Below are 27225 nucleotides of genomic sequence, written 5' to 3' on the forward strand. Positions count from 1 at the left end.
ACTGTAGAAATACCAGTCCTACACTTAGAGTTCTCTGGAGGGTTCAAAGCCAACTACAATATTCTTTATGTAGGATGTTAAACACCAAAGATACACACAATGTTAAGTGTTCTCCATTAAGTGTGCCACCTTATTTGCAGCTTTCCAGTTGTGTTAGAGACACTACATGTTTCTCCCTCAAAACAGGGCCCATCCTGGAACAACGCAGATTTTACTGGTGCCAAATCAAAACCCAGTGGTGAGATTGCAGCCAGTCTCACACTGAAGTGGCAGTCTGGGGTGAGAAACCATTCAGAGCAATAACTGTTGCTAGCACAGGTTACCTGGGACAAGGTGCTCCATGCCACCCACCAGGCATGGGGGATGATCCCTGCCGCTGCAGAAAAATATGTGATTAAACCATCTGTTGTCCAAATAGCAAGGCACGCATCACTAAAGCAGCACAACAGTAACAGTGAACATGGAGCAAAGGGAGGACCAAGGTTTTGGAGACAAGGGTGAGAAAGAGAAGGGGAAGGGCTCTTTTTAACATAAGTTTACCCAAACAAAAATCTGGTCAGCTAAATATGCAGCTTTTCTAAATATTGGTGCATATTCCAGATGTTGTTATTGGGACTATCCCTCTCCAAAGGCAGTCTCAGTGGCTGTGGCTAGTAATTATATCTGAAATAATGTCCAAAATTGAATGTAACTAGTTGCAAAGCTCACTAATTCAATTCTGCTAAACAATCTCCAGAAGAGATTGAACAAGCATATTGGAAAAGTAGAGCTGCACGGACAGAACACAGAGAAGCATTGGTATGGAGCCACCAGTGCTCTAAACATACTTGGCTAGTCACGTGGAGCACACACAGAAAACTGACAAAAAGGCTCAACTGCAGTTTATTTTCACCAGTCATTGTCAAAGTAGCAGGCACTAGCAGGCAGATAAACATCCTGAGTGGTGTTAAATTTGGCAACATTTTCCAGTTCTGATATTTATTCCTATGTGACAATTATGTTTGTATTCAAACCTTTTTACTAGTAGGTTTCAACCTGCTAGTGTCAGAATTTGGCCAGTTGTTTAGGTGCTGATGATGACAGAAAAACTAAAAATAAAATAATGAAATAAAATAAAATAAACCTTTTCACTTTTCAATTTCCTGAACTGCTAGATATAAGAGAAAACGTGCCAGTAGAGGAAATAAGTATTCCTTCTTTCCAGCATTCTCCTAACTTCCATGATATTTTCTTTCCACGTCTGGCCTGTGCTTCATTTGTAGTCATTAATCCAGCCCTCTGAGAGCCATCAACAAGTAGGTTCGACCTGCTGACAGCTGCAAGGCATCATGCATCAAAATAGATTTGTTCAGCACGGTGATGCTGATGATTTAACTCACTGACCTAAAATTATCGGTCTCTGATGGTGGAAAAAAAAACCATGAATTACAATGTCTGATTTCAACAAAGTATCTTGCAATTCTATATGCAAATTAAGGATCCACGTTGTCCACAATTAAGCAAAGCATTGGTGATAGCTTGCAGCTGGAAAATGTAATCAATAGGGAAGGGAACATCTCTGGGTTCTGGCTCTTCAAAAAAATAAAAATAAAAAAAATCAACCCCTTATGTTCCAATCTTCCATGCCTTCATCCTTGGCTACCTGGTTATTAAACACAGTCTTCTCTGTCATACCTTTCTTTCTCATTTTATTCTTCTCCAGCCTTTTCAGAGCTTGCAAGCGAAATTCCCCAACTGCCAGTCCACTCTGAATTCTTCCTCTTGTTTTCTTTCATCTTTCATTTCATGAACTTCTCACACTTAGCCTCAAGGCCCTGGTTAACTGTGTCCATCTACTTCTCTCTTTCATGTTTTCTTGCTTTGCTGTTGTGCCAAGAATTTCATTTTATAGATTTTTATTCTGGCTTCACTGTGTGTTTAGTTTAATTTTCCTTTTAATAAAACTAGAACATAGCTGCCAATGCCCACATAAAGGCTTTCGTAGCTTATTTTGGAGTCTAGAAAAATCCTAATATTTAAGTGGTATTTAATAAGTGCCTTCCTGTCTAGAAACTTCACAGAATCACAGCACTACAGAGGGGCTGAGGCTGTCAGGGCCCTCTGGAGGCCACCAGCCCCAAGCCCTGCTCCAGCAGGGCCACCCCGCGCAGGCTGCCCAGGCCCATCTCCAGGCGGCTTTTGGAGATCCCCAAGGAGGAGACCCCACGGCCTCTCTGGGCAGCCTTGCTTCTTGTCCTGGCACTGGGCATCACTGGAAAGAGCCTGTCTCTGTCCTCTCTGCACCCTCCCTTCAGGTATTTACAGGCACTGATGAGATCCCCCCGAGCCTCCTCTCCAGGCTGAGCAGCCCCAGCTCTGCTCATAGGAGAGGGGCTCCTGTCCCTTGCTCATCTTGGTGGCCCAATGTTGGGCTCTTTCCAGTATGTCCATGTCTCTCTTGTACTGGGGGTCCCAGAACTGGACACAGTGCTCCAGGTGTGGCCTCACCAATGCTGAGTAGAGGTGTAGGATCACCTCTCTTGACCTGCTGGTGATACTTTGCCTGCAGATCAGCACAAGTTGTTGCATTAGATACTAATCCTCTGCTGCTGATGCCTGCTGCCATTCAGGAGTTACTTCCTAGGTACCCTGGAGGAAGAAGAGACTTTTGAGTAAGGTACCAGCCTACTGAAGATCTGGACTCTGGCTCTCAGCTTTGTAACAAAGTACATCAGTTGCCATTTTTAAAGTGAGAGTCATTTGCTGGCTTACAAATATTACCAGAATAGCTCCAGTAATATCTATTAGTTGTTAGGTATAATACTTCAGCTACAGAGCATAGGCAGCAACATAGCCCAGGTGCACACTTTGCTCCCTAGATAAATGGCTTTAGTTTTATCCTCTGTGAGAAAATTCTTGGGACCTGAGGCAAATCACTGGGTTCTGTTTCTTCAATCAAGTATGTGGGCATTAAACTCCTGGGGAAATCAAATCTCTGTGGTGCTAAACTTTGGATACCCTGTAACAGCATTTTTGTCAATATATAAAGTGTGAAAAGTATACTTAAACAGACACTGTTTAAATAACTGAGCAAATATGAAGTCTTGTGTAAATTATTGACTCAAACATACTTCTCCTTCAGTCCCATTTGGCAATACATTACCTGCTCCAACTTCTTTTCCCACACTCTTCCAGCTATGGGAGACATCAGCTAACAAGGGCTTTCCTTCCTAGAAGCTACTCATTTCTACCACACTGCCAAGTTGTCCCTACTTCCCTTCCCTTCCCTTCCCTTCCCTTCCCTTCCCTTCCCTTCCCTTCCCTTCCCTTCCCTTCCCTTCCCTTCCCTTCCCTTCCCTTCCCTTCCCTTCCCTTCCCTTCCCTTCATTTCAAGTCTCTGCTCCATCTGCAGGTATAGCCTCCAGCCACAGGACTTCTGAGATGGACTTTATAAATGTAGCTGGGCAGAAAAAGAAATGAGCAGAATCAGGCTAGTCATCTACGTTGTAAAGCATCCCCCTACCGGCCTGCACTGGAACAGTGAGCGTACAGGGTGGAGAAGATCCACATCAAATTTAAAGTCTATGAGTTCAATTAAATGGTAGCATATCTGGTAGCAGAAGAGATAAGATGCAGAAAAATCATAGGACATGGATTTCTGTGGAAAAAAAAAAAAAAAAAAAAAAAAAAAAAAAAAAAGTGAGGTAATGATCTTGCTGCACCAGAAAAAAATAGAAAATAAATAAAACAGAAAACATCTGAGAGTTAAAAGTTAAATAGCCAGGTTAGTAAAATGAAGAAAAATAGCTGAGGTGCACTCGTGCATATCACCAGTAATAAGATTAATTTCCTCATCAGGGATCTACACAGTATTGAACAGAGATGTAGCAGATCAAGAAGAAGAAAGGACCAGGCATCCAGCTGTCACCATGAAGCATCAGTCACCTGCCTCCTACCAAACCTGACAGAAATCCAAGAGTTTTTTCAAGAGTTTTGAGTGGTCCACCTCAAAACCTTGCACATCGAGAAAAGCATCTCTCAGCCTCACCTAGCAGTCCTAAGGAGCACAGGCCTAGCAATGGCTCCATCAAGAGTGGTGGGTATCCTGTGTCCCTGAGGAATATATAGGCAGTGAAATCCAGTAACTTCTTAATTCTTTCTTATTCCACACACTTTTCAGACCAGTTGGCTGTTGGGTTGGAGAACCATGAAAATTTTCCTGTCAGTGCTCATAGAATCACAGAATCACAGAACTGTAGGGGTTGGAAGGGACCTCGAAAGATCATCGGGTCCATCATATATTTCTACAGATAACTACAGTATCTGTCCATGTGTCCAGAAGACAGGGCATTTCCTCACTAGCAACCTCTGGTCAAAAGACCTTGTCAGGGCGCGTTTTGCCAATCAGCAAAGCAGGTGAAGTAGGAACATGCTGCACCAGCCCAAAGGATACCATGAAGGGTGCTCTTCCCTTTTGCTTTCTCCTGAAATGAATTGCTCTTAGAGCTCTCCCATTCTACTTTTACAACATCCCTTTCATCCCCCAGAGCGTAATACACAAAGTATAATCTCACCAGAGTGAACACTGGTGTTTTAAAAATCCTGTAGCCGCTAGAAGTATATGCTAGAAATCCGATAGCTGCTGAGCTGAGGTGTTATGACACTTATTTTTTTCTCAAACAATAACTTTTAAGAAATCTTTGTCTTCAGTGAGTTGGTTATAATGCATGGGCCATGCTCTATTTTCAGGAGAGGAAATTTCCTGTCTGAAAGCAGCACTGGGAAAAGCAGCCTTTCTGTTTCTCTGTGGTTTGTGACACTGCCTGTCCAGAACAATTATTTGCTTTTCCTTATATATAATGAAAGTGCCTTTTGTATCATGCTGTGTTCTTTAAATAAGTCCTTTTTATTGCTTTCATTACACCCCTGTGAGTTAAAGGAACACTGCCAACAACACAATGGCTAAACAACCATAAAAATTAAACACGATCCTGAGCTATTTCTTTTAAATGGGAAAACCAGGCAGAACTGGAAAAAAATCACAGTTGTTGAGTGCAATAAATTGTATGTTTTTATTACATATACTTTGACAGTCTTTGAGAAAGAATTTCTCACAGATGTGTTTTCTCCATCTGCTTTCCATCTCTCCGGAGTTAGTCTGTTGAGATGAAGTTCCTTTTTACTGCAGGACAAGCTGGCTTCAGACTTTTGGGGTTAATCATCAGTAGCCTCTGAGAAAAAAAGAAGAAAAAAGTGGCAGTAACTTTCCCCAAATGAACAAGAAAGATAGGAGTTCATTGCAATATCTTTCAGTGCCCTGACTTAGTCTGTGGTAAGATGAAATCCTGAGCCTGTTGTAGACTGGAAGCATTCAGGACTCACCAGTTGCTAGCAGATGCTGCAGTGTCCTGCATCCAGCAGCAGGGCAGCATTTTGAGGAATGTCTCATCTGTCAGCTCTGACAAGAGGATCGAGCCAGCTGAGACCGTGGCCTCAGTTCTGTACGTCTGTCCTGCTCTCCGCCAGCTGGGGCTCAGAGCACCTATGCGGTGTTCAGGCTGGGGAATAACAGCGTTTTGACCTGCCCACATCTTCATGAAGCGGAGATGGGGCTTGCTCTGCTGTGAGCAGCTGCCCGCTGGCTTCCCTCTGGGGAGCTGCAGAGCTTGGGACAAGTTCACACCAAGTGCATGGCACCAAGCATCAATTCGTGATCACACTCCAACTCACGATTAACTTGCAGTGTATACACATCCTGGTCACATTTATCTACATTTCTGTGGTGAAAAAATAAAAAAGTCTTAAATTTGGGAAACTGTCTATGTCAGCATTTCATACGAGCACGCTGCCATTTTCCAGGGCTGGGAAATGGGAAGAAGTAACAACACGTGTAGACATTTTAACATCTGTATTGTGAGACATTCACACTTGTGCTCCTCAACATCATGTGCAGTCCATATTCAAAGAGGGGCATTTTTATCAGCTCCATACAGGAGCTGCTGGCAGGAATAAATGTTCTATCTTCAAAAAAAAATGATGATAAACTGCAACACCCTGACAGCTGCTAATGAGAGCTAATTTTCCAAAACTGTTTGTATCACAGTCCTGCATGTATTGATTTACATGCTTTGCAATTCCCTGCCAGATGAAATTTTAAAACCTTGAACTCTAAAGATAACGCAAAGCACTGTAAAACACGATCACCCCCAGCAACTTCCATGGACTTCACTGGGCTGAACCAGGCCCCGAGCTGGAAGCAGGCAGTGCGACAGAGCTGTCCTTCCACACCTGGAGGCCAATTGTCAATATCCAAAATAGAAACGACCACCCTTCGTTGTCAAAAACAAGTGATTAGTGGCAATTAGTGCTGCTAGAAGACTCCTTCTGAACCTGTTAGGCGATTAATGGTATCAGACGTAACGATGCTATCCAGGAAGCGAATCCTCATCCTTTTACGACAGCCTTGTAACCTACTCACTGAACTGCAAGTTCTCAGCTGCTCTAAACTGGTGCAGGTCCAGGGAAATCGGCAGAGCTGAGCTTATTTACCATATCTGAGGCTTTGGGTATGGGGTTCTGCCATGAGGGGCGTCATTGTTATGCTAATAGTTCTCTCAAGACTGCTGTGGTCTGCAGTAAAGCACCACCAGGATGCCTGACAAAAGAACAAGGCTATTCAAAATCTCATTTTCTTCAAGTTTAGAAATCATCATTTCCTGTTTGCACTGTAGTTCTGACCCATTTCTTCTGATTGTTCTGCTTCAGAGGATTTAAATGAACGAAGATCTGTGCAATAATTGGACAGAATTGCAAACCTGAGGAGAGCTCATTTGGTTTCATTCCCAAGAGGAACACTGATTAGATCTGCTTCAAAAGGCACTTGCATTTAAACAGCTTGGGTTATGATTTCAAGCCCAGTTACAGAGCAGGAGCTCACTTGAAGAAAACCATGCAGATCACACGTGCAAATATAAAACAAAAGGATTCAAAAGACAGCAAAACCAGAAACAAGGAATAGAAACCTTCAAATGGTACTTGTGAAGTAAGGTGTAGTAAGGGGGAAGGACAGGACTGCGTGCCATACTTTTTAACCCAAAGTGAGCTTTTACAAGTAAATGAGCTGCTTAGCCAGAGGCATTGGTAAGGATGGTAGGTTTGCATAAAAATAAATGCAGAATCCACAGCAGCAGGCACTGCGTCCAACTAAAATCAGTGGAGAGCATCCTATACATTTTGGTACAGCAGGTTTGGATCCTTGATATCTAACTGAAAGCCTTGGCAGCCACCTAAAACCAGTCATTTTTTATGGGCAAAATCACAAGACAAGCCATTACAGGCTAAACTTTCAGAATAATACAATTTGGTGTTACTGCCAAGGCAAAAAGAGGTATTTGCATAAGAGTAGACCAAGGCACAGACAGATGAGGAACCTCCCTGCCTGGTGCCTTGGTGAGCACTCAGAAAAGCCAGCTCATGGCCCTATCTCTCACCAGAGGACTCGGAGGGATGGGGAACACGCGGTCATGGTCTGCAGGGACACAGCTCACGGCCCAAGAGAGGTGTGGAAGCTCCCGCTGCCTGCAAGCCTACCTGTGAAGTCTTTTACGATGTGGTGCGAGGCAAACCGCCTTCAGACACGGGCTCAGCAAGCTGTGCAGAAGCACGGCAGATGCTCAGGGAGCTGTAGAGATGTTGCTGTGAATTTTCATGCCGCAGTGTTTAACCAAACACAATCGCAAATGCATCCTTCTTAGTGTCTCCCAGGTGACTTGCTTGGGATAAACAGCGTACACGAGTACACTTATTTTTCATGATGCTTCTCAGGGCAATCCTCTTTTAGGGAGAATGAAATGATCCTGCTTTCTCCAGGGGGATTTTCAGTGAAAAAAGGCACTGACAGGGATGCAGCCCAGCTTCTCCAACCAGAATAAGTGGGCATTTTCAGTCACGTAATGAAGGTCCATTAGCAGCAAGCATGGGGAAAGGGAGACAATGATGTGAAATATAAAACAGGGCTTAAAAGCTTGTCTCATCATGCTTTTGCAAGTCATTGCTGGGCCTTGCTAGTGAGCCTGAGGATGCTGAGGGCCTGCAGTCAAATGCTGATAGCTACCGATTTAATACTTCTCTTTCTCAGCTCATCAGTGTCTGTACTTGGATATAACAACAGCCTGCATGGACGAGGAGCTGGACTGTGCCCTGAAATACCTGAGACAGGCTGAGTGGTCAGTATCTAACTGCTTTCTGTGGGTGCTGTGCCAAGCTGTGAACCTGGACAGTAAAGAACTGAAGCAGAAAGCAGTGACCAATGTCAACCATGGAGCACAAAGGAGAAGAAAAAAATCATATCCTCTTTATTCTGCTTTGGAGCTATTTTAGCCAACACCATCTATTTCCATCTCCTGTGCACAAGGCTCGGGGTATTTACATGGCTCTCTGCAGACCAGAGGGTGGACAGGCAGTGACGGTCTGACTCGGTCCCACGCCAAGAGGCAGCGGGTGGCCCTCAGCACTGTGGTACCTCAGGCAGATGCGGCCAGCCCCAGCTCACACAAATCAGATGAGGCAAAGCTGAAATGCTGAAGAAACTAAAAATGCTGTTGAAAAGTGCATACCATTGGCTGGGGAGGGTGGGAGCTGTTGTGTGATGATACCAAGGGGGCCACTGCCAGTAATGGCACACCAGCAGTCTTTGCCAGCGTGAGCGTACCATGGGCAAGCTTGGCATAAACAAGTTTCCTGATAGCTCACGGCAGTGATCACTGCACCCTCTCCCTGATTTACTGAGCAGGTTACTGGCTCTCGCTCTTCTCTTCACAGTAGAGACAGGATCTTGCTAGACGGCTCTTCTCTGCCTCTCTTTTGAAGGGCTGCCACCTTTGCAGTGCGAGTGCTGTGCTTTTGAGGGGAACTTACAAGAGCTGACCTTAAAGAGCCATTGTTAGCTCTTCTAATTTTCTCTCTCTTTCAATCCAGTTTTTCATATGAGAATGTCTACTTCATGCTCAGAGGGACAGCAAGGCACCCTAATGCATCTCTCTGGATCAGCAGCCTTCAAAGAGACTGCTTCTGATCTTCTGATGTCTCTTGGAAAGTCAAATGAGAAATGGCAGCACAGCTGCCACTGGGAAAAGGCATTTCCCAGGACAGTGCCCTTTTTTCTGCACAGAAGAAGGTCAGGGAAAACTTTTTGTGGTCAGCAAGACTGACAGCTCGAGATGGATCCAGGGAGTTTCTGGAAATAGCTTCAGAGGCTGGCAGTGAAACACAAGAACTTGTGAGATTAATCCTGCTGAAATCCTGCACAGCCGATAAGCATTAACCCTGCTTGCACCTGCCTACACACAGAATAACAGATACTGGATGAGTTGATGCTGGTAACGATGGGAGGAAAGGAACATTTTGGCAGATTACATTCATAAAGGTTATCTCCCCATTCATTGTCTTACATAGCACTGAAGGACAAGTTTCATGCCCCAAGAAAATAGTACTCCCAAAGTAAGGTTATCCTTAAACCCCTTCCTCGCTCAGAGAGGCAGGAATTCCTAGAAAGCACTAAGTGCTAGAGGTTGAAGCAAGGAGACTGAGTATGGGCTTCAGATACTTGTGTCATGCTACTGAGAGCTACTGAGAGACCAAGAACAGCTCAGTGGTTTCTCCTACCCCTTGCACTGCCATGTAGCTGTCTCAAAGAGAGAAACCTGTAAGTGTTTTGGGCTTTAGCACCCTTTTTCCAGTGATAAATAATATGTTACTCTCGGGATGTTTCACTTGGCTTGACATTATCCTTGAAGCATGGACTGATCAGTCTGAGCACACTACTACCTACCAGAGGGTGAATTGTGTGTTCCTTCAGTTCAGAGGTATGCAAGCCCAGGTGTCTCTTTGTACAGCGATTCCAATTCTGATGGCTCATTCACACGGATCTTTTCAACACAGAAAAGAGGATGAGTGTCTTCTCCAAAATCAAAACCTTTAGAATACAAGCAGTCACCATCAACCATGAAAACCCATTCAAAGTTCACAACTATGTCAAATAACAATATGGTATAAAAATAAGGGAACCAACTTCACAAGCTTCTGATTACTAAACTAAGGCCCCAGCACTCAGCAGCATCAAAGTGTGACCAAGCCATTCTTGATACCGCAGGAAATGAAGATATTTTCAAAAATAAATCTCAAAGCTAAATCCTACATCTGAATTAAAAACTGGCATTGCTGCATGTTATTTTTCCTAAAATCCATACAAGGTAGGTCAGGTGACTAAACCTCTGCTGTACTGTTTTCAAAGAACAACCAAAAATTAGGACAGTACTCAGGAAATCACTGTAGTCACTTTTCAGGAAGTCCGCACTCACTTTAATTGCGGCTATATTTTGCTTACACATAATGTGTGGGAGTGAACAGCAGAGGGTGTCAGCCTAAAGGAAAACTTGACTTCACTGTATAGGATATATCCTCTTTGCTATAAATCCCAGCAAAAAATCTGTCCCTGTGAAGCTGTGGCTCAGTGTAAAGGGCACCCGGGAACCTGTCCTGCACCTCTTCTTCAAGACCGAGATAAGGAAATAAAAGAATTGCCAACAAACCACTTGTCCTAACCTCAGATCTTGCTCCACTAATTCTCTGTTCCTCTAGGTACATAGGGCATGCAACCGCCTCTGAGCAACGCAGGAGCATTTGGTTCCTGGCAGGAGCAAGCATCACAGTGCTCTTCTGTGAGACAGTAGCTTCCTTGTCCATCGGCTTTGCCAAGGTGACAGGAGAAAAGAGCCATGGGGGCGTCTTCCTTCTGCTGGTGGAGTACTGCTTGAACAACCACGAAGAGCAACTGTGCCAGGTACAAAAGCAACCCAGTGAAGGAGAACAGCACTTAAAGGGCCTGAGCTCCATGCACAGCTGGACCCGCCCACGGTTTGTAGATTAAAACAGGTGCTGCTTCCTCAACCAGGAAGCCATTCTCTCTATTATCCAGCTTAAAGACCTGGTTTTGCCATTAAAAAGTGTCAAAATAGTAGTTATGTTAATGTTTTCATTCATTTAATGACTATTTTTTAGACTTGAATGATTGTTCAATGTACCTTGCAGGATGGATAAATGTTCCCATGGTGGCTTTCTGGGCAGCAGCTCAGAGAAATTTTTAGTGGCATTTTTTCATGGCCTGCCTTGGCATCAGTAGGCATGCCTTTGTCTTCTAAAGCTTTCTAAGGACAAAATTATTTCTTCCACTTGTCTTCAAATAATCAAGCAGAGTCTCTTCTGGATATAATGGATATAAGTAGATGAACCTGAGATACTCCTGCAGTATTCACCAGAGGGAATGACTCCACTGACAGGGCTCAGTGCTATTTTGGGTGTTGTGGCTTATCTCACCCAGCATCTACTGGCCAGACCAAAAGAGTCCAGGTCTTCCCTAAGTCATATGTCATGTATACCTGCCTGAACCAGATGTCTTGGAGACCTTTAAGTATCTCAGCACTGAAAAGATGCATCCAGGCAAATGGACTTCATTGCCTATAGAAATAACCAAAACAGAGATTTTAGAAGTTCTTTATGTAGGCTTCCTCGGGAAGCCCACTTTTGGCTACAGTATTCATGAGCATCATATCTGCATCCTGAATCACTCTATTTTCCTTCAGCTCAATTCATTTAGATGCCAAATCTGGATCGTGGATGCACACCTACTGCTCACCAAGTGCACACATTTAGATACCAACTCTCAGAAGAAAATTCTCAAGCGTGGCTCTCACCACTAACTTGGCTGACTTTCTTTTGCACATTTTAGTTCATAAAAACCCTTTTAGGTCACAAATGAGACACATTTTGAAAGTATTATATAGTCATAAGTACCAGGTGAATGTTACAGGAATTAAAGTCATGTTTATTTGTGTCTGCAGTGCCTGTAAGAACAACCCCTTAAAGTTATTTGGGGCCACTGCTGGAAAGTGCAAAACTTCAGTAACATCCAGCTCAGTATTTCATGGCTTACAAGAAGACCCAAGCCCTTGTAGAAGTACTCATAAACCAATTCAACGGGAAAAAAAAGGCAAAGCAGCAATGGATGTGCGTGTGCACATGTATAGGATATAACATTAAGTTAAAATAAATGACATAATGAAACATATAATAAAATATAATTTTCTTTTTCATTGCCTACTCTACCTTAGCTACTGCACAACTCTTCTCAGGTCTGCCTTTGCCAGTTTTTGTGAAGGAGTGAGTAGACCTGACCTCTCCTCTTCTTCCTGACTTCTTTGAAGTTAAAAAGAGTTTGCCACAGCACATATAAACCGCATATACACAAATCCTAATATTTACAGGAACAAAAGTTTCAGTGTGAGACACAGCCGATGGTGAGAGGTGAGGAGTAATGTGTTCATTGCTTTGGCATGCCATGGACTTCAAAAATTTCAGGTCATGGTTAAAACTAGTCAGACCATTGTCTGAATGCATTGATCTCTCTTTAAGTAATACAGGGTGGGTAGGTTTGGGAAAGGGAGAAAAAGGGTCAACCAGTTACCAGTCATCCACCAGTCACTGAGATGGTTCCTCACAGTGGGCTGGATTCCAGCCTGTACAAAGCGTCACACATTTATAGGAGGAAGGGTGCCCACCATGCCCACCAACATGGAGAATGACAGGGCTCATTTAAAAAACACCTCTTCTTAACCTTTTCCCTTGACTGTAACCTATTTCTCTGTGGCAGTGAAATATGCAGTCTCCGGCTGTTCTTTCAGCCAGCATTAAGCAGAAGATTCATGTTACAAAGAGAAGAGAGGCAAAGAAAATTAACTTTGTCTATGAAGACATGAGGGAAGCCTATGTGTAGCTTCTGTGCTGGGGATGAAAGCCCACGATGACAGCGTCGCTGCTCTTTGGCCACGAGGGCTGGCAGGGCCGCACAGAACCAGCGGGCTCAGCACCACTTGTCCCAGCCAACACTACCACAGCTAAATGCACCCAGCCACTTGTTCTCTTAATTATAAGAGAACAAACAGACCAGCAATCAGCTGCCAGCACTACAGGCCTATTCACAATGTAATTGCCTGCCAACGTATTTTAAATCCATGTGCCAAAAAATATTCAAGTACCCAATACCAAGCAGTTACATTGAAGTGCTACCTCTGGTTTGGTGAGGAAAGGTCTGAGCTTCCTTCGTGCTGTAAGGCAGCTGCATGACAGAAGGGGTGCTGCTAAACCTTGGCAGGAGCTTCTCACATAAGGTGTTTTATCCAGTGATAAACTTCATATAACATATGCACAGGCAAATTACAGGCTGATCCCATGTCAACCTTGTTGATACGAATGAAAAACAGGCCAGTAGGTACCCAGATCTGCATCTGCTCAGAAAAAAACAGATACCAAAGTAAATACTGAAAGGTATAATACATGACACCTTGCTTTCTCATCTGCAGGCAGGCACACTAGGACTTAATCTACTCAATCTACACAGCATCTTGCCTTTTTAGATATACCTCATATCCAGTGTCCATGACCTCCTACAGCAGTAATCCCCACAAAAACTTGCCTAGCCCTTGTATTTTGTCTGATTATTTTTATATTTATATTTTTTTGGTATTTTGTACGCATAGCAAGGGCAAAGCTCTTTCAATTCAAGGTAACTTTCATGTTAGATCAATGAAAGCAACAGGAAAGAATAAAAAGGCAGCACCTGTGGGTGGTAAAAGAATGCAGTATGTGTGAAAAGACTTTCAGAACAAAGCCAGGATCTGTGGATGGGCAGAGAAGATGAAAAATGTGAGGAATAGTGCAGACAAAAACAAACATTTTCAGTTATATTCCCTGTCTGTATTCACCACATTGCCTGAATTCACCCTCCATACTCATTTGCCTTGGTAAAAGGTTTGGTTTTCTGTTTTAGCCATGAAAAGCGAGCAGATTCACAGGAGCTGTATTAGAAGGAGCATAGGGAGATACAGCTCTATGAATGGCTGGTGTGCAAGGAGACCCTCCACCCACAGCAGTCCCTCCTGATGTTCCTGGCAAACACAACCCCACTTCATCTCAGCAAGCAGGGAGGCTGGCTCCTCAGTCCACAGCATCCCAAAACCTGAGGCCCCATGCTGCCCGTGCAGTACCTAGGGCCTGGGCACTGTGGTGGCACTATCACACCTCACACGGCACCAGCTGCAGCTTCACGTCAATCCCAACAGGACCATCTGTGGAGGACATTGTGTTGATGATTTAATCTGAGGAGAATGCTGTTCTTGAAAAGTCATCATCCACGAGTATTTATTGCTTGCTGCTGACCCATGTTTGGTTTTGAGTACAAGAAACCAGGCTCTGCTTCAGCTCTGAGCCTGGTAGAAGTTGTGTAGCTGGGTGGATCCCAAACCTGTCTGGGCTGCGTATCACCAGTGCTTATCAGTGCAGGCTAAGTGGTGCAATAGCCACCTTCATGTGGTTTCTGGTTGACTTAAGGCACTGACAAAGCTGTTTGCAGAAGATATCTGCCTGGAAACATTAGAAGGGATGAGCAGGGAAAGTATACAAATCTACCTGTGTGAGCTCAGATAAGCTATGCTGTGATCTCAAAATATATCCAAGGGTTAGGGAAAGCTTGGCTGGAGCTTGTGAGTTCATGGGAACAAAGCTTGGTGCCAGTTTCAGTAAGTCTGATCTGCTCTGTATCTTTACAGCAAAACCAGGGAAGACCCGCCAGACTGTTCAGGCCTTGAGTTTTATAGCTCAGCTGAGCCTAAAATGCACAGCTTACCCCAGGAGAACTAAAGATGTTGGAATTAGCCACAGTCCTAAAATTAAAAGCCTTCCATCAAATATTGCCATAATTCCTCCTGTGAAATTCAATGACAGTATTTTATTATTTTTTTTAATACTGAAACTGAGGACAATAGTCCCAACATGATGCACCAGAAGAACCAACCACCCAGATGCTGGGGAATAAAATTATAAATAAGATCAAAGGCAAGCTCTAGGAAGAACAAAAGACCAGCTCAGCAAATGAGGCCCTGTAAATACATCACCATATTTCTTTTTGCACTGTACAATAACATGACTGCCTGGAAAAACTTGTATACCTGTCCATAACCCTTTCTCTCCAGATGAAAGGCTATTTTACAAAGGAAAAGCTCAAGAGCAGCCTGAGGAAAATTTCTAAAATATCCCTGACTCAGCAACTTGGAAACTCTGACATCTCCCATCCTAAATCTCCCTCCCTCTTTGACCTTCTTTCATCACTGCTGGAGAGGAACATAAAACATTAAATAAAGACAAGGTGTGCAGGGATCTCCAGCCTCCACATCTCTGACACAGAGAAAAGTCACCTTTCAATCACAAAAATGGGCTCAAGACCAGGTGGCTGTGACTACACGCCCTTAATTTCCCAACACCCTTTCCACAGCCAGTTACGTGGAAAACAGGGAGGCAGGGGGGTAGCTGCTCTGTTGCTGCAATGCTCAGCTCCAAGTTCCTTGGGGAGGACACTGCCTGGAGCAGGGAGATGGAGGGGTAAGATTGCACCTTCCCAGATGTGCTCATGGCTGAGATGTGGAGCAGCTTTTGGAGGAAGAGGTTGCACTGCCACCTCTGAGGCCCCAGCCACAGCAGCTGGTAGGAGTGGAAGAAGAACTGGGCAAAAAGCAGATGTTCAGTTTGGGTCACAGATGTATTTGTGTTCATTTCTTTCTAACCTTTCCATACAGCCCTGTAATTAGAAGACTGAGCTTGCAATGTGCTGAAATCATCCCTCACACAGCTCCACCCTTCAGTGTGTTCTCTGTTAAATTGGAGCCTGGGCACTACCGAGCACTCTGAGGTGTGCCTGTCCAGAAGCAGCGTGGCCTCGTAAGCAAACCTCATCTCGAGACTCAGTTAGGGACAGCATTTGTTAGGTGCTGTTGGCCTGCCTCTGGGTGCTGGGGGCACAGGGAGGTGAATAGGGCAAGTACCAGCTTAGTAGCTGGAAAAGAATCACACAGAAAAGGTCTGAGCATAACCCTGGCCAGTGCCAAACCAGGAGGGCAACCCAAACCCCACCACTGCCAACTTTTTGTGAGGCAGCGTGAGGCACCAGAAACCTGGACTGTCAGCAATCTGGTTATGCTCTAGTGACAGAACCCGAAATTAGGCTGTCCTGGTCAAGCTCAGCCATCTGGCAAAACTAATTGGGAAATCCATCATGTTGACGGCCCATCATAATAACACTTACCTCTTTAAAACTGATCTGCAGAAAGAAGCAAGCATATGACAATATAACCTCCTGTACGTCTGCAGATTGGCGCGGAGCTCAAGTCAGAGCTCAGGTTGTGCAAACAGGCCAACCAGAGCATTCAAATGAAAAGAATAAATCATCCTGACAATTCCCAGGTTTAGTAGAAAACAACTCAACAAAACACTTAAACAAACGTAGGCAGGAGAAAGGCCTTGCAGGCCCCAGTAGGGAAAATTAATAAATGTTATCCCATGATAGGTGCTTCTTGAGGTCAGACTGCACACCCAGAAAGAAATGGTGATATGGATCCTTAATAACAAGTGAAAAGGGAACTCATCTATTACTTTCCATATTTCTATAATAAATCAATTTTTGTATGTGGGTTGTCTAATGAACCAACAGTGATTTATGAGCCCCCTTTATGCAGAAGAATTCACCATTCAGACTTCCTGTGCTGCTGGTTTTGATCAGGCACTTGGTTAACACTCCTATCTATATTTCTGACAAGTTTGTATTGCACCCAGAGGAACTCTAAGGTAAGTTTTCTTCAGCCATTTTTTCAAGGAGATCCCAGTCTTCATCATTGTGGCGTGGCATGCAATCCATCTGCAGATACTTGAGCAGGATGCACAAGTAAGATTGTCCCGTGCTCCCTTTTGTTCATACCATTGGAGCTGCACATGTTCAACCTCAAATACACAGTAATCACAAGAGATGTAGGTGAAATGATCCATGTCCAAAGCAGTAATGCTGAGTCAGTCAGATTGAGGCACATCTTCTTCTGCTAAAAATATGAGTTGTTAAATTCTGAAGTCCATGTGATTAAAAGCAGTTTTTGGGAAAAAGTCAGTTTTCTGTTCAACACTTTCAATTGAGACGTCTTTTCTGCTGAAATTTATGTGACTTTTCCTTTCATTGGTAATTACATGTTTAAATCCAAAACAGAAATATTTCTTCAGAGCTATCCTGTCCTGAAATTTCATGGATGTTGTATACTTCCAACTTTTCCGCCAGGTAGACCAGATGTCCAGTGACTCCCTGTGACTCCATGTATATGCCAGCTCCATTCTCCAAGAGAAAAATCCAGGACTTACTGGCGTATGTAAGGAGTTTGACCCACAGAAAAGAAAGTAACATGAACTATCCAAACGGCAGCTTCCCAGATAGATCATTTCAGAATTGCAGGGTTTTTTTTGTTTTTTTGTTTTGTTTTGTTTTGTTTTGTTTTGTTTCCCAGGTTTGAGTCTTTCCTTAATCAGGCTAGAGTATTAAGCAGGGTACTTTTAATTCCCCTGCAGCAGGAGACACACATTCATCTGAAAATAGCGTGGCACCTTGTCTCTACCAGCATCACTATAAACCAAATGTCACCTTCCTGCATCTGTAATTTCAAAACAGGGTTTCACCCACGCCACAGCAAGGTACTAGCAATACAGAAAGACCTTTGGTGGGAGCTGAGCATCTGACAGTGTTGCTGGTTTTGTCCTATTCATTGTCCTGTCTCTTAGATTTCAGGGCCAAAAAATCAAGGTTCTCACCATGTTACCATAATTCTGCTGCATTAAGTGAAATAGTTAGTGCTCTGCAGAAGTGTGCTGCACAAAATACAGATCCTTCATTCAAAGAAGGAGCTTCCTCATTGTCACTCTAAAGATGCAAACACACAGAAAGACCGTAACAGAAGTACAGGGTAAAATGCTTGGGCTCTTGCCAACCCCAACATAGAATAACCTTTCTAGAGCAGAGTAATTGTTCTCTGTGTTTCTGTACCACTCATTTTGTCAGAGGTGGAAATTATTTAGCATCAGCTAGGGTCCCTGGGTATGGCTAGCACAACACCCTTGTCACTGCAGTAGTACTGATACACTCCAGGTATGCGAAGGAGCCAGGAGGTGTGGGCAGCAATTTGACTTGTGAAATTGTGTCTATTACTCTCTGTTTAATCATGCAGCAATCTAATATTTGCTAATTCATTCAGAAAGATATGTGAAATGCAACAATAATGCAACACTAATCTAAGAATATTCTTCAGCTAAGAAAGCCATCTAAAAAGAAAAGAATCAAATTGTAGAGGAGGTAATAAAGGAAAATAAAAGACCTACAATAATACTGCTTCATCGAAACAGAAGAATATCCTAGCAGTCAAACTCAATTTTAAATGTGTCATGTACATGGAACAAAGCAAAACAAAAAGGAATGATCTGTGATTAAATTGGCTACCATAAAAGATGAAATTCACTGAATATAGACAGACCACTGGGTACAATATATACACCAATACAGACAGGTGTATATGTACAATACAATATACACCTGTATATATTGTAACTCGACTGGAGAAAAGTCAGACTTGTTAGCATCACTGATAAGCACCAACCTTGGGCAAAGGGGAAGTGATCAGCATGTTCTTGTTTATCTCTTCTACAGACTTGGTGGATGGAGGTCCACAAGCTTGGTAGGAGAGGTCTCTGAAGGAGGGAGTCTCATGTTGGTGGGATGGCCCTGTTTTTGTGGCAGAACAGAATCTTGAAGGCCGTAGTGCCCAAGTGAAACCTTCTGCTTCCTTATGTGTAAAACGAATATTCAAGTTAACACCCCTGAATACAACAAGGGGCTTAATAAAGTACATGCTAAACATATATGACAATAGTACTCGACTCTTCATCCAAATCATATTAAACATCACCCCAGGGAGGGAATAGATAATAAATGGATATAAAAGAGTGTTAGAAGTTAGTAGAAAGAAAAAAGAAGAAATAGGAAGTTTGTGTTAGGGAAAATATTAAAAAAAAAAAAAAAAAAAAAAAAAAAAAGAAATCTAGACAAGGCAGTTGATGAGCTGTTCTCCTTCTTCTCCACCAAGACAGGAACACCTTCTTGGGAAGCTCTGCACCTTCACCCTAAACACGCTATGTCCCCCCTGCCTTGTGCCACTTCAAATGCCGTGTCTGCCAAAGTGAATACCATGTTACATTTGTTACACAGAGAACCTTCTAATTTTGATACTATTCAGCAGCACAGCTGCACCTCTGACACTGTTTCTCTCTCATACCTCCAAAGTAAGCCTGCAAAATCATAAATATTTTAGCATTGGCTAGTCAGTTTATTTCTGATTCAAGAAGTAACATCTCACAGCTGTAGGTGCTATCATATTATTATTGTAGCTTCCTTTGCTCTATGCAGAGATGCTGAGGCTGTCCTGCCAATCCTTGCTGCTCTGGGTCGGCAGCAATAATTCTGATGGTGCTGCTTTTACCATGCTCTGGAGACTTTTCTACAGCAGGACGGTGCAAGCACCAGGGATGCTCTGGTGAGCTGGGAGTTGAAGCACTTGGCGACAGCAGAGCTTGACACCTTGATGAACACCAGGATGATGAAATGGAGGAAGAAGCTAAGGGAGGAGAGGTACTCTTTAGTGAGAGAGAATAGTGACCCTCCATGAGCTCAGATATAACAGCTCAACCCCCGCCCACACAAACACCCACACACTGAAATTTATCACGGAACAAATGACTTTATGACCATGGTCACAGCACAGTAGTTTTGTGTAACTAGGCCTTACACTGCTTTGCTCTTTTCTTTCATCCTCCCACGTTCAAGCCAGTATGCTTTTTAAGTATTATCATTCTCTAAGCCTGTCGCTGAGGTATTCACATGCCAGCCTCTGGTCTCTTCCTCAGGAATCATCTCCTGGCCACTGCTGGGGACAGGACTTTGGGCTACATGGACCCAGTATGACCACGATCAGCTTCTCTGGTTTGCTATTGACAATACTGCGTGGCTGAAAAGTCCCTTGTTACAATCATATTTAATGTGACCACTGACCACTAAGCACTCTTATGGCACAAAAAATTATAAATATAATGAAAGAATGGCAAAAGACCAGAAGCAGGAGGAAAAATGAAAGAGAAAAACCAACAACAATAAACAGGAAAAATGAATAAAGTAAACCAAGCTGTATACTCTATTTTGCGTCACATAGTTCTTTATGTTCAGTTTGGGTTTGGGGGGAGGGCATTATTTGGTTTTAAATGATCACGTAAGGAACACCTATATAGTGGAAAACAAAACTGCAGGAGGTAGCTGAAGAACAAAGACGTGGCATAGAGGGTGGGAAGAAACAACACAGACAGAGTACATGGGGAGTATGAGGTATGAGTATGACTGGTTTTAGAAATGTCAGTCATCCCTGGCAACCACTGAAGAATCTGAAGCTGAAGGCTTAAAAATCAGAAGTGCGTCTTTGAAAATTGTCTTATACATGCACAACATCACCATTTAGATACATGGAAGGAGCATTTTGGTTCTCCTCGGGCAACTTAAGATCTGAAGTTCACCTGTGTGAGGTTCAGGAAATTTCTGGACTGTATCCTAAAAGCTGAGGTTGTCTGTCTGTACTCTGCAGTAGAAAAAAAACTGTTGGACTAAAACACTGAAAGCTACTGCAGCCATACTGCCACCTTGAATAAAACGAAAGATGTGCTGTTAAATGAGTGTTCTCCATCACATACAATTCACAAACCATTTATTTTCCTTACCCAATGCACATTCTCCCTATGTACCTTGTAAGGATGTTAAAACAAGCCATTCTGGTCTTGCTACCAGAATCTGGTAAAAATTGTTTTTTTCTCTTCCCCCTCAACTACCCTAACACATGCCTACACCGGTGGGACTACACCTTCTTCCCTTGCACATCTGTTTTCATGATGTTTCGTTCTTTATGGCAGCACAGATGACTCCCACTCTGACACACTTTCCTCTTTAGATGAACGGACAACCCTGACAAGGAGAGAGTCATTTGGGACGAGCTGTAACGTGCTATCAATAGAAAAGCAAGAGCTAAATCTGGAGGCTGTGGGGGAGCCCTCGACAACACACAGCTGCGCTAAGTAACAGATGCAAGCATAGCTGAATTGACATCAACTGCTTATTAAACAAGCCATGACCAACAGATGGGAACACTGCCTTATAATGACAGCCTCCTCCAAATGTTGAATGAACTTTCTGGAAAATGAGACTGGGAAACAAGTGGGTGCTAAAAATGTGAAATCCTGCTGTGGGAAATCCAGCCAATCCCCAAGACTGCCAGGTGCCACAGCTGTTACACACTTGAACCCAATTCAATGCAACTACGATTTGCTGCAGAAAAAGACAGAAAATTAACATTTTCAAAAGTCTCCCACCTACCCATATTGGCAGTTATCGTAATAATCAGTGTAACTGCTTCCAGTCACACCTCATTATAAATTAAAAAGGAAGTTTGGGCTCTGTTAGCCATGATTTGCTGCATCAGGCACTGCAGTCTGCTACTGTGTATCCCACCTGTACTACACTCAGAACTGTTTTCTGATCTTATTTTTTTATTTTTTTACTAGATAACCACTTTAGAAAAATCAACCCAGAGACATATGAAAAGGACATTTATTTTAGGCCTTATAGAACAGAGAGAAGACTAGAAAGGCAAATAAAAGAATTTTTCAGTGCATGTTTTTAAAGTGTCTATAAAAACAATCATTACAATAACCAGAGAAAATAAAGATATGTGATCTTGTTCAATCAGATAGTTTCATTAGATCTACCAAGACAAAGATTGCTTGGCTCACTAAAAATTAGCAGCAATTTGCCAGGACTTCATTCACTCTCTTATAAACTTGAAGAAGTAGCCAACACAATAGGAGCAGCAGGAATGCATATAAAAATAATAATGAGTTAAATATAATAGTTCTGGAATAAATAAGACAAAAATACACATCCACATAATAATGAAGCCAATATAGACTAAAATAACTAATACAACTACTTAAGCTTTATTCATTTCTGTTAGAGTTGTTTCCCTGAGTGGGAACAATAGGAGAGGGTTGTTGATTCCTCCTAACATTGAGAAATATTTTAGCACAGTGCGAACCAAATCACAAACACCCCAAAATACTCCATTAATCACTAAGTACCCTCATCCCTGTGGAAATATAAGACTTCATGGAAATAAAAGGCTTCATCAACCACCTATATGAGAACAGTGGTGCTGAATTGCTGAATTCACATTATCTTGGTGAGCAGAAAAATCCATCTCTATGTTGGGCAATGATCATTAAAGTTCAGGAGAACTTAATTCCTCATGGAACAATAAAGAAATGTACACATACAATCAGCAGAACCATTTGTAGAGAGTAGGAAGACATGCTGATTAACTCATGGAGGAGTTCCAACAGGCAATCCAAAGATAATTAAAACACACACATAGTCAAAAGAAATGTGTGTTATCAGGGATTCAATTGCACATTTGGTATAGTTTACAAAGTTATATATACAAAATGCTATGAAATCATTAGCATACTCTTCTCATCCTTATCCAAAACATAGCACCCTACCAGCTACTAGGAGGACAAATAACTGTCCTAACTGAAACCAGGACACATAGTTTGAAAATGGAACAAATATCTATACCCAGAGAGGATAAATACACAATCACATATGGAGATTATATAAGGAGGTGCCGGATGAAACCCTGTGATGATGACCATATAGTATTACTTAATATCTTTACCAGCTCTTTGACCTTCCCCTTTCTAATAAGACTCAGAAGGATAAGCAAATAGAAATAAATTTAAGTAAAAAAAGCCAACAACATCCTTGGTGCCATCAGAAGAGAACAGGGAACCCTCTTCAGCGTGTTCAACCTGCATACCACCTTGAAGTCTTGACAGAATACTATGAGAGGACTTGGTAAGGATGGAAAGGTTTAAATGACAGATAGACACAGTCTTCATTTCACCTTTCCTTCAGCCGGCATAGAATCAATACATTTTGCTGATCACATCAGCATTATTTCACATTTACTCAGCATCTGCATCTCTAGATGCCCAAGAGGGGAGAGTTTGAGATAACTGAGCATTTCCAGTAAAGTAGATCTGTCTGTGGAAGCTGTGGACTCTCACACAGCTACAGGGAAAACCCAGTGCCTCTGCTCTCATATAATTCAGTGGCACCATAATGTTCAATATGTACAATTTGAAGATTATTAAAAGATGACTGTGAACATAGAAGAAAAGTACAGAGGACCTAAATCAAGTACACTGACAACATGATAATTGAGTGACTCTATAATCCACAACTTCTGTGAGTAAATAATTAATGGGGATTAATTAATAAGCTCAGACACTAAAAGCAATTTATTTTCTAAACTATGTGCTAATTTAATGTCAGCGGTATAGATGTACCTTTAATCTAACAAGTAACAAAAGGATTTCAATTTATACTCTGCTTGCTAGCAGGTACTAAGGTTGATATTACTGCATCTTCACTGATCCTACAAATGTTATGGAAATTAAGGCAGCATATGCCAGAACATGCTTTATTTAGTTCTTCCCTTTGCTGTGGAAATATGCAGAGAATGATCAGCATTAAGAAGGGTTTCCAAAGGAAGTGGAAGAACCCCATCACATGGGATAAGGGAAAACAGGCTGGTCCAACACCCTGGAAAGATAATGCAGAACCCTTGTTCCTTTTGTGGGGATAAACTAAAGGCCTACGAGATCTGTTTAGTCCCCAATATTCATGATTTTTCCAGAGTTTTTAGTTACCTTTAAATTCTTCTTCATTGCTAGGCAGTGAATTTCTTTCTCTTTGTTTTATTTCCCTCCTGGAGACAATCAAAAGATCATCTGAGTCCAACATCCTCCCCCTGGCATGTCCTTTGTCCTCTGCTCTCCTCTTCTTTTTCTGTGTTCCTCTATCTTCTTTCACAACACTTCTGCTTGCTTCATCTCCTCCTTCATCTTCCAAAGATGAGTGTAGATATGGCTTCAGGGTGTCTTTATCTGGGCTAGAAAGTTAAAGAAGGAAATGCACTAAGCTCACCTATCATATACTATTTTAAATCCTTTTTAACATGGTATAGATTTTGCCCTCTCCCACATTTCACAGTGCTGACAAGAGAAGGACTTATATTCTTGAGCACTTGACAGGGCTTAAGCATCTTACAATTCCATTTCCCTTTTAGCTATAAAATAAGGAAAGAATAACCTAAAACATAGCATGCACAGTTTCTGTTTTATTTCTGAGGATACTATATACCTTGCTAAACTGTTGCATACAATTATTTATCTTTAAAAATTACGGACAGTGTTCCTGTTAACCTCAATTCTAATACAGTTCAGCAAGAATTGATACACTTCATATTCTTCATAGAGTCCATTCCCACCCCACTCTTGAACTTTCTAAAGTTTCCAGAATAGTTATAATGCAAAATACAGTTACAGATGTCTCCTTGACTGCACTAAACCCCAGATCATCAGAAATTAAGTAAAATTGAAACAAGTACTTTGGCACCCAGCTTTACTGACATAGTAATTGTATTTATTTGTATTTATATATATGATAAATTGTATTTATCATACAAGAAAGGGCCCTAAATACCTTTCTGTCTGGTCCCTAGTTCTGTCTACCTTGTGACTCTACACAGGATTTAGGCAACAACTGTCTTTTATGATGAGGGCCCAGAGCACATTGTATTTTATTTTGTGTATGGAATTTGACAGTTATATTTGCAGAGTCCTTCTGCCATAATATTTTTTTTTTCTACTGTGACAACAGGAAAACACCCCAAGCAGATGCTAGCATCTCATTAAAATGAGATCTATATTAGTACCTGTAAAGATTAACAAATAAAACATGACCACAAATACACACCACATAAACAACCATCAAAAGGATAATCCCAAAAAACCCAGAGCTGAAGATTTAGACCAGCTATTGGAATATAATTCCCATGTGCACTCCCTGTCAACAGGGTAGCCTGGGCTGTCCGTTTTACTTTTTGGTTCCTTACTTCTACAGGAAGGACTTAGCACAAAAGAATCATCTTGCTTTGAGCTTCTAATATCAGCATTGCCTGAAATAATAGAAATAATAAATAGTACATTTCAGCTGGAAGCGCATTTCCGTGCTCCCTGAAAAGTGGGGGCTCTAATGGAAACGTCAACTCAATCTGGGCTGGATCACTGCCACAGCGTTGCTAACATTAGTAACTAGATAATGTGCAACTAATGAAACCGTTGTCTGATGGCTTTGAATGCAAACCTTCTCATAAAAGGAAAACAATCATTCAACACAGCATGCTGGTTACAGAAAGAAACAAATACAAAGTAAAATCATAGCCAGTGCTGGCTTTTTATCATGCAGCCACTGAGTTAATGTAGTCAATGCCCAGAGGAGAACATCATGTATGTCTATATGATACTACAGTAACATATTAAGCAAAAGAAGAATGGGATTTCACTTCACAAACACGTGGCTCTACAGAGAACTCAAAACCAAGCTGAAAATGTTACAAGCAGAAGGAGAATATTCTGAATTAGTGAGTGCATTGTCAGCAACTGTCTGTCCATACCTCACAAAGCAATTTACAGTAGAGCATTACAGCTCCAAGCAGGGAAATTTATGATTCTTCATGGAAAATTTAAAAGGCTCTTGCCTATAAAACTTCTAGAGTACTAGGCTTCTATTGTCAATTCTTGAAACTAAAAATTCAGCAGAAATAGACATTATATATAATGGGGAAAAATGAGAGAAATATATTCATAGGACATGCAAGGCAACCAGGGGATGAGGCCCAGTGAGCACAGTTCTTCCCAGCACTCTTCCCCCAGCCTGTAGTGCTGCATGGGGTTGTTATGCCTCAAGTGCAGGACCCGGCCCCATCGGTCCAGTCTATCCAGAGCCCCCTGCAGAGGCCTTCTACGCTTGAGCAGATCAACACTCCCACCCGACTTTGTGTCATAAATATATTTGGTGTTTATACAACCAAACAAGTGTTTACAAGCTGGAAACACAATATATAAATTCACAACTAATATGAACTGAATATGCAGCTTTACATACTATTCTACTGAGACATATGCCAAGTTTGATATCACTTCATCTAAAATTTAGGTTTAATGAATACATTGATTTCTAATTTGCCAAAAATGTAGCGCATACAGTTCAGTCAGTTTTCCAGAATCCCTCTGTTTACCAGTGAATAACTCCATTTTCTTATCAGTTGTACATAACAATTGCAAGTCAGCTTGCCAATAAAGTCTGTTTGGATAATGAATACTAAATTTCATGTTAAAGAAATTAATTGTTAAAAAAAAAAAAAAAAACATATAGAATAGAAGCCATTCTTATTGCTGCATTTAGTAATACCTTACTGTATTTAGATACAGTATCTCATTTAGAATATAATACAACTCTCACTGGAAGGGAAAGACTCAATTATATTTCTCAGCTCAGTTATATTTCTGCCTCTTCTGCTTGTATGTATTACATAGGAAATCATTACATTTAGGTTTCCAGGATGGTAGCCAAGTCTCTTTTCACTCAAAAGTAAATCCATATGTAATCTGGAAGAGGGATTTTCAAACAGCAGTGGAATCATTACTAGAAGTTGTGTGAGAACCACTGACTTAAGGCTTGAATTAATGTTGTGTTTCATTTTGTTTTGTTTTGTTTTTTTTTCATTTTCACAGAATCCACAGATCAGCCCACTGCTGGTACACTCATACAATCACAGAATGGTTTGGGTTGGAAGAGACCTTAAAAATCATCTGATTTCAACCCCTCTGCCATGGGCAGGGACACCTCCCACCAGACCAGGTCGCCCAAAGCCCCATCCAGCCTGGCCTTGAATACCTCCAGGGATGGGGTATCCACAGCTTCTCTGAGCAGCCTGTGACAGGGTCTCTACACCTTCTGAGTGACGAATTTCTTCCAATTAACTGCTCTAAACTTATCCTCTTCTAGTTTAAAGCCATTATGCCTTGTCCTATCACTACACGCACTGACAAAGAGTCCTTCACCAGCTCTCCCATAGGCCCCCTTTAGGTACTGTTGAGCCACTAAAAGGTGTCCCTGGAGCCTTATCTTCACCAGGCTGAACAACCCCAACTCCCTCAGCCTGTCTTCATAGGAGAGGTGCTCCAGCCCTCTGATCATCCTCATGGCCCTCCTCTGGACTCGCTCTAATACTTCCATGTCCTTCTTGTGCTGGAGTGCTAGAGCTGAATGCAGGACTC

The 27225-nt window shown here is 42.2% G+C and overlaps 1 protein-coding gene across 1 annotated transcript in view; it reads right to left on the reverse strand.

Annotated features, from left to right (window-relative positions):
• Window positions 1-19253: 19253 nt before the first annotated feature.
• The window catches only part of VWA3B (von Willebrand factor A domain containing 3B), a 68222-nt gene continuing 60250 nt past the window's right edge, over window positions 19254-27225 (reverse strand). The window contains 4 exon segments of the mRNA XM_035315457.1: window positions 19254-19442; window positions 19444-19562; window positions 20987-20989; window positions 23752-23993. Coding sequence (XP_035171348.1) covers window positions 19347-19442; window positions 19444-19562; window positions 20987-20989; window positions 23752-23993 — 460 coding nt within the window. The 3' untranslated portion in view covers window positions 19254-19346.

This window comes from Oxyura jamaicensis, chromosome 1, assembly GCF_011077185.1.
Source record: "Oxyura jamaicensis isolate SHBP4307 breed ruddy duck chromosome 1, BPBGC_Ojam_1.0, whole genome shotgun sequence".
NCBI classification, from domain to species: Eukaryota; Metazoa; Chordata; class Aves; order Anseriformes; family Anatidae; genus Oxyura; species Oxyura jamaicensis.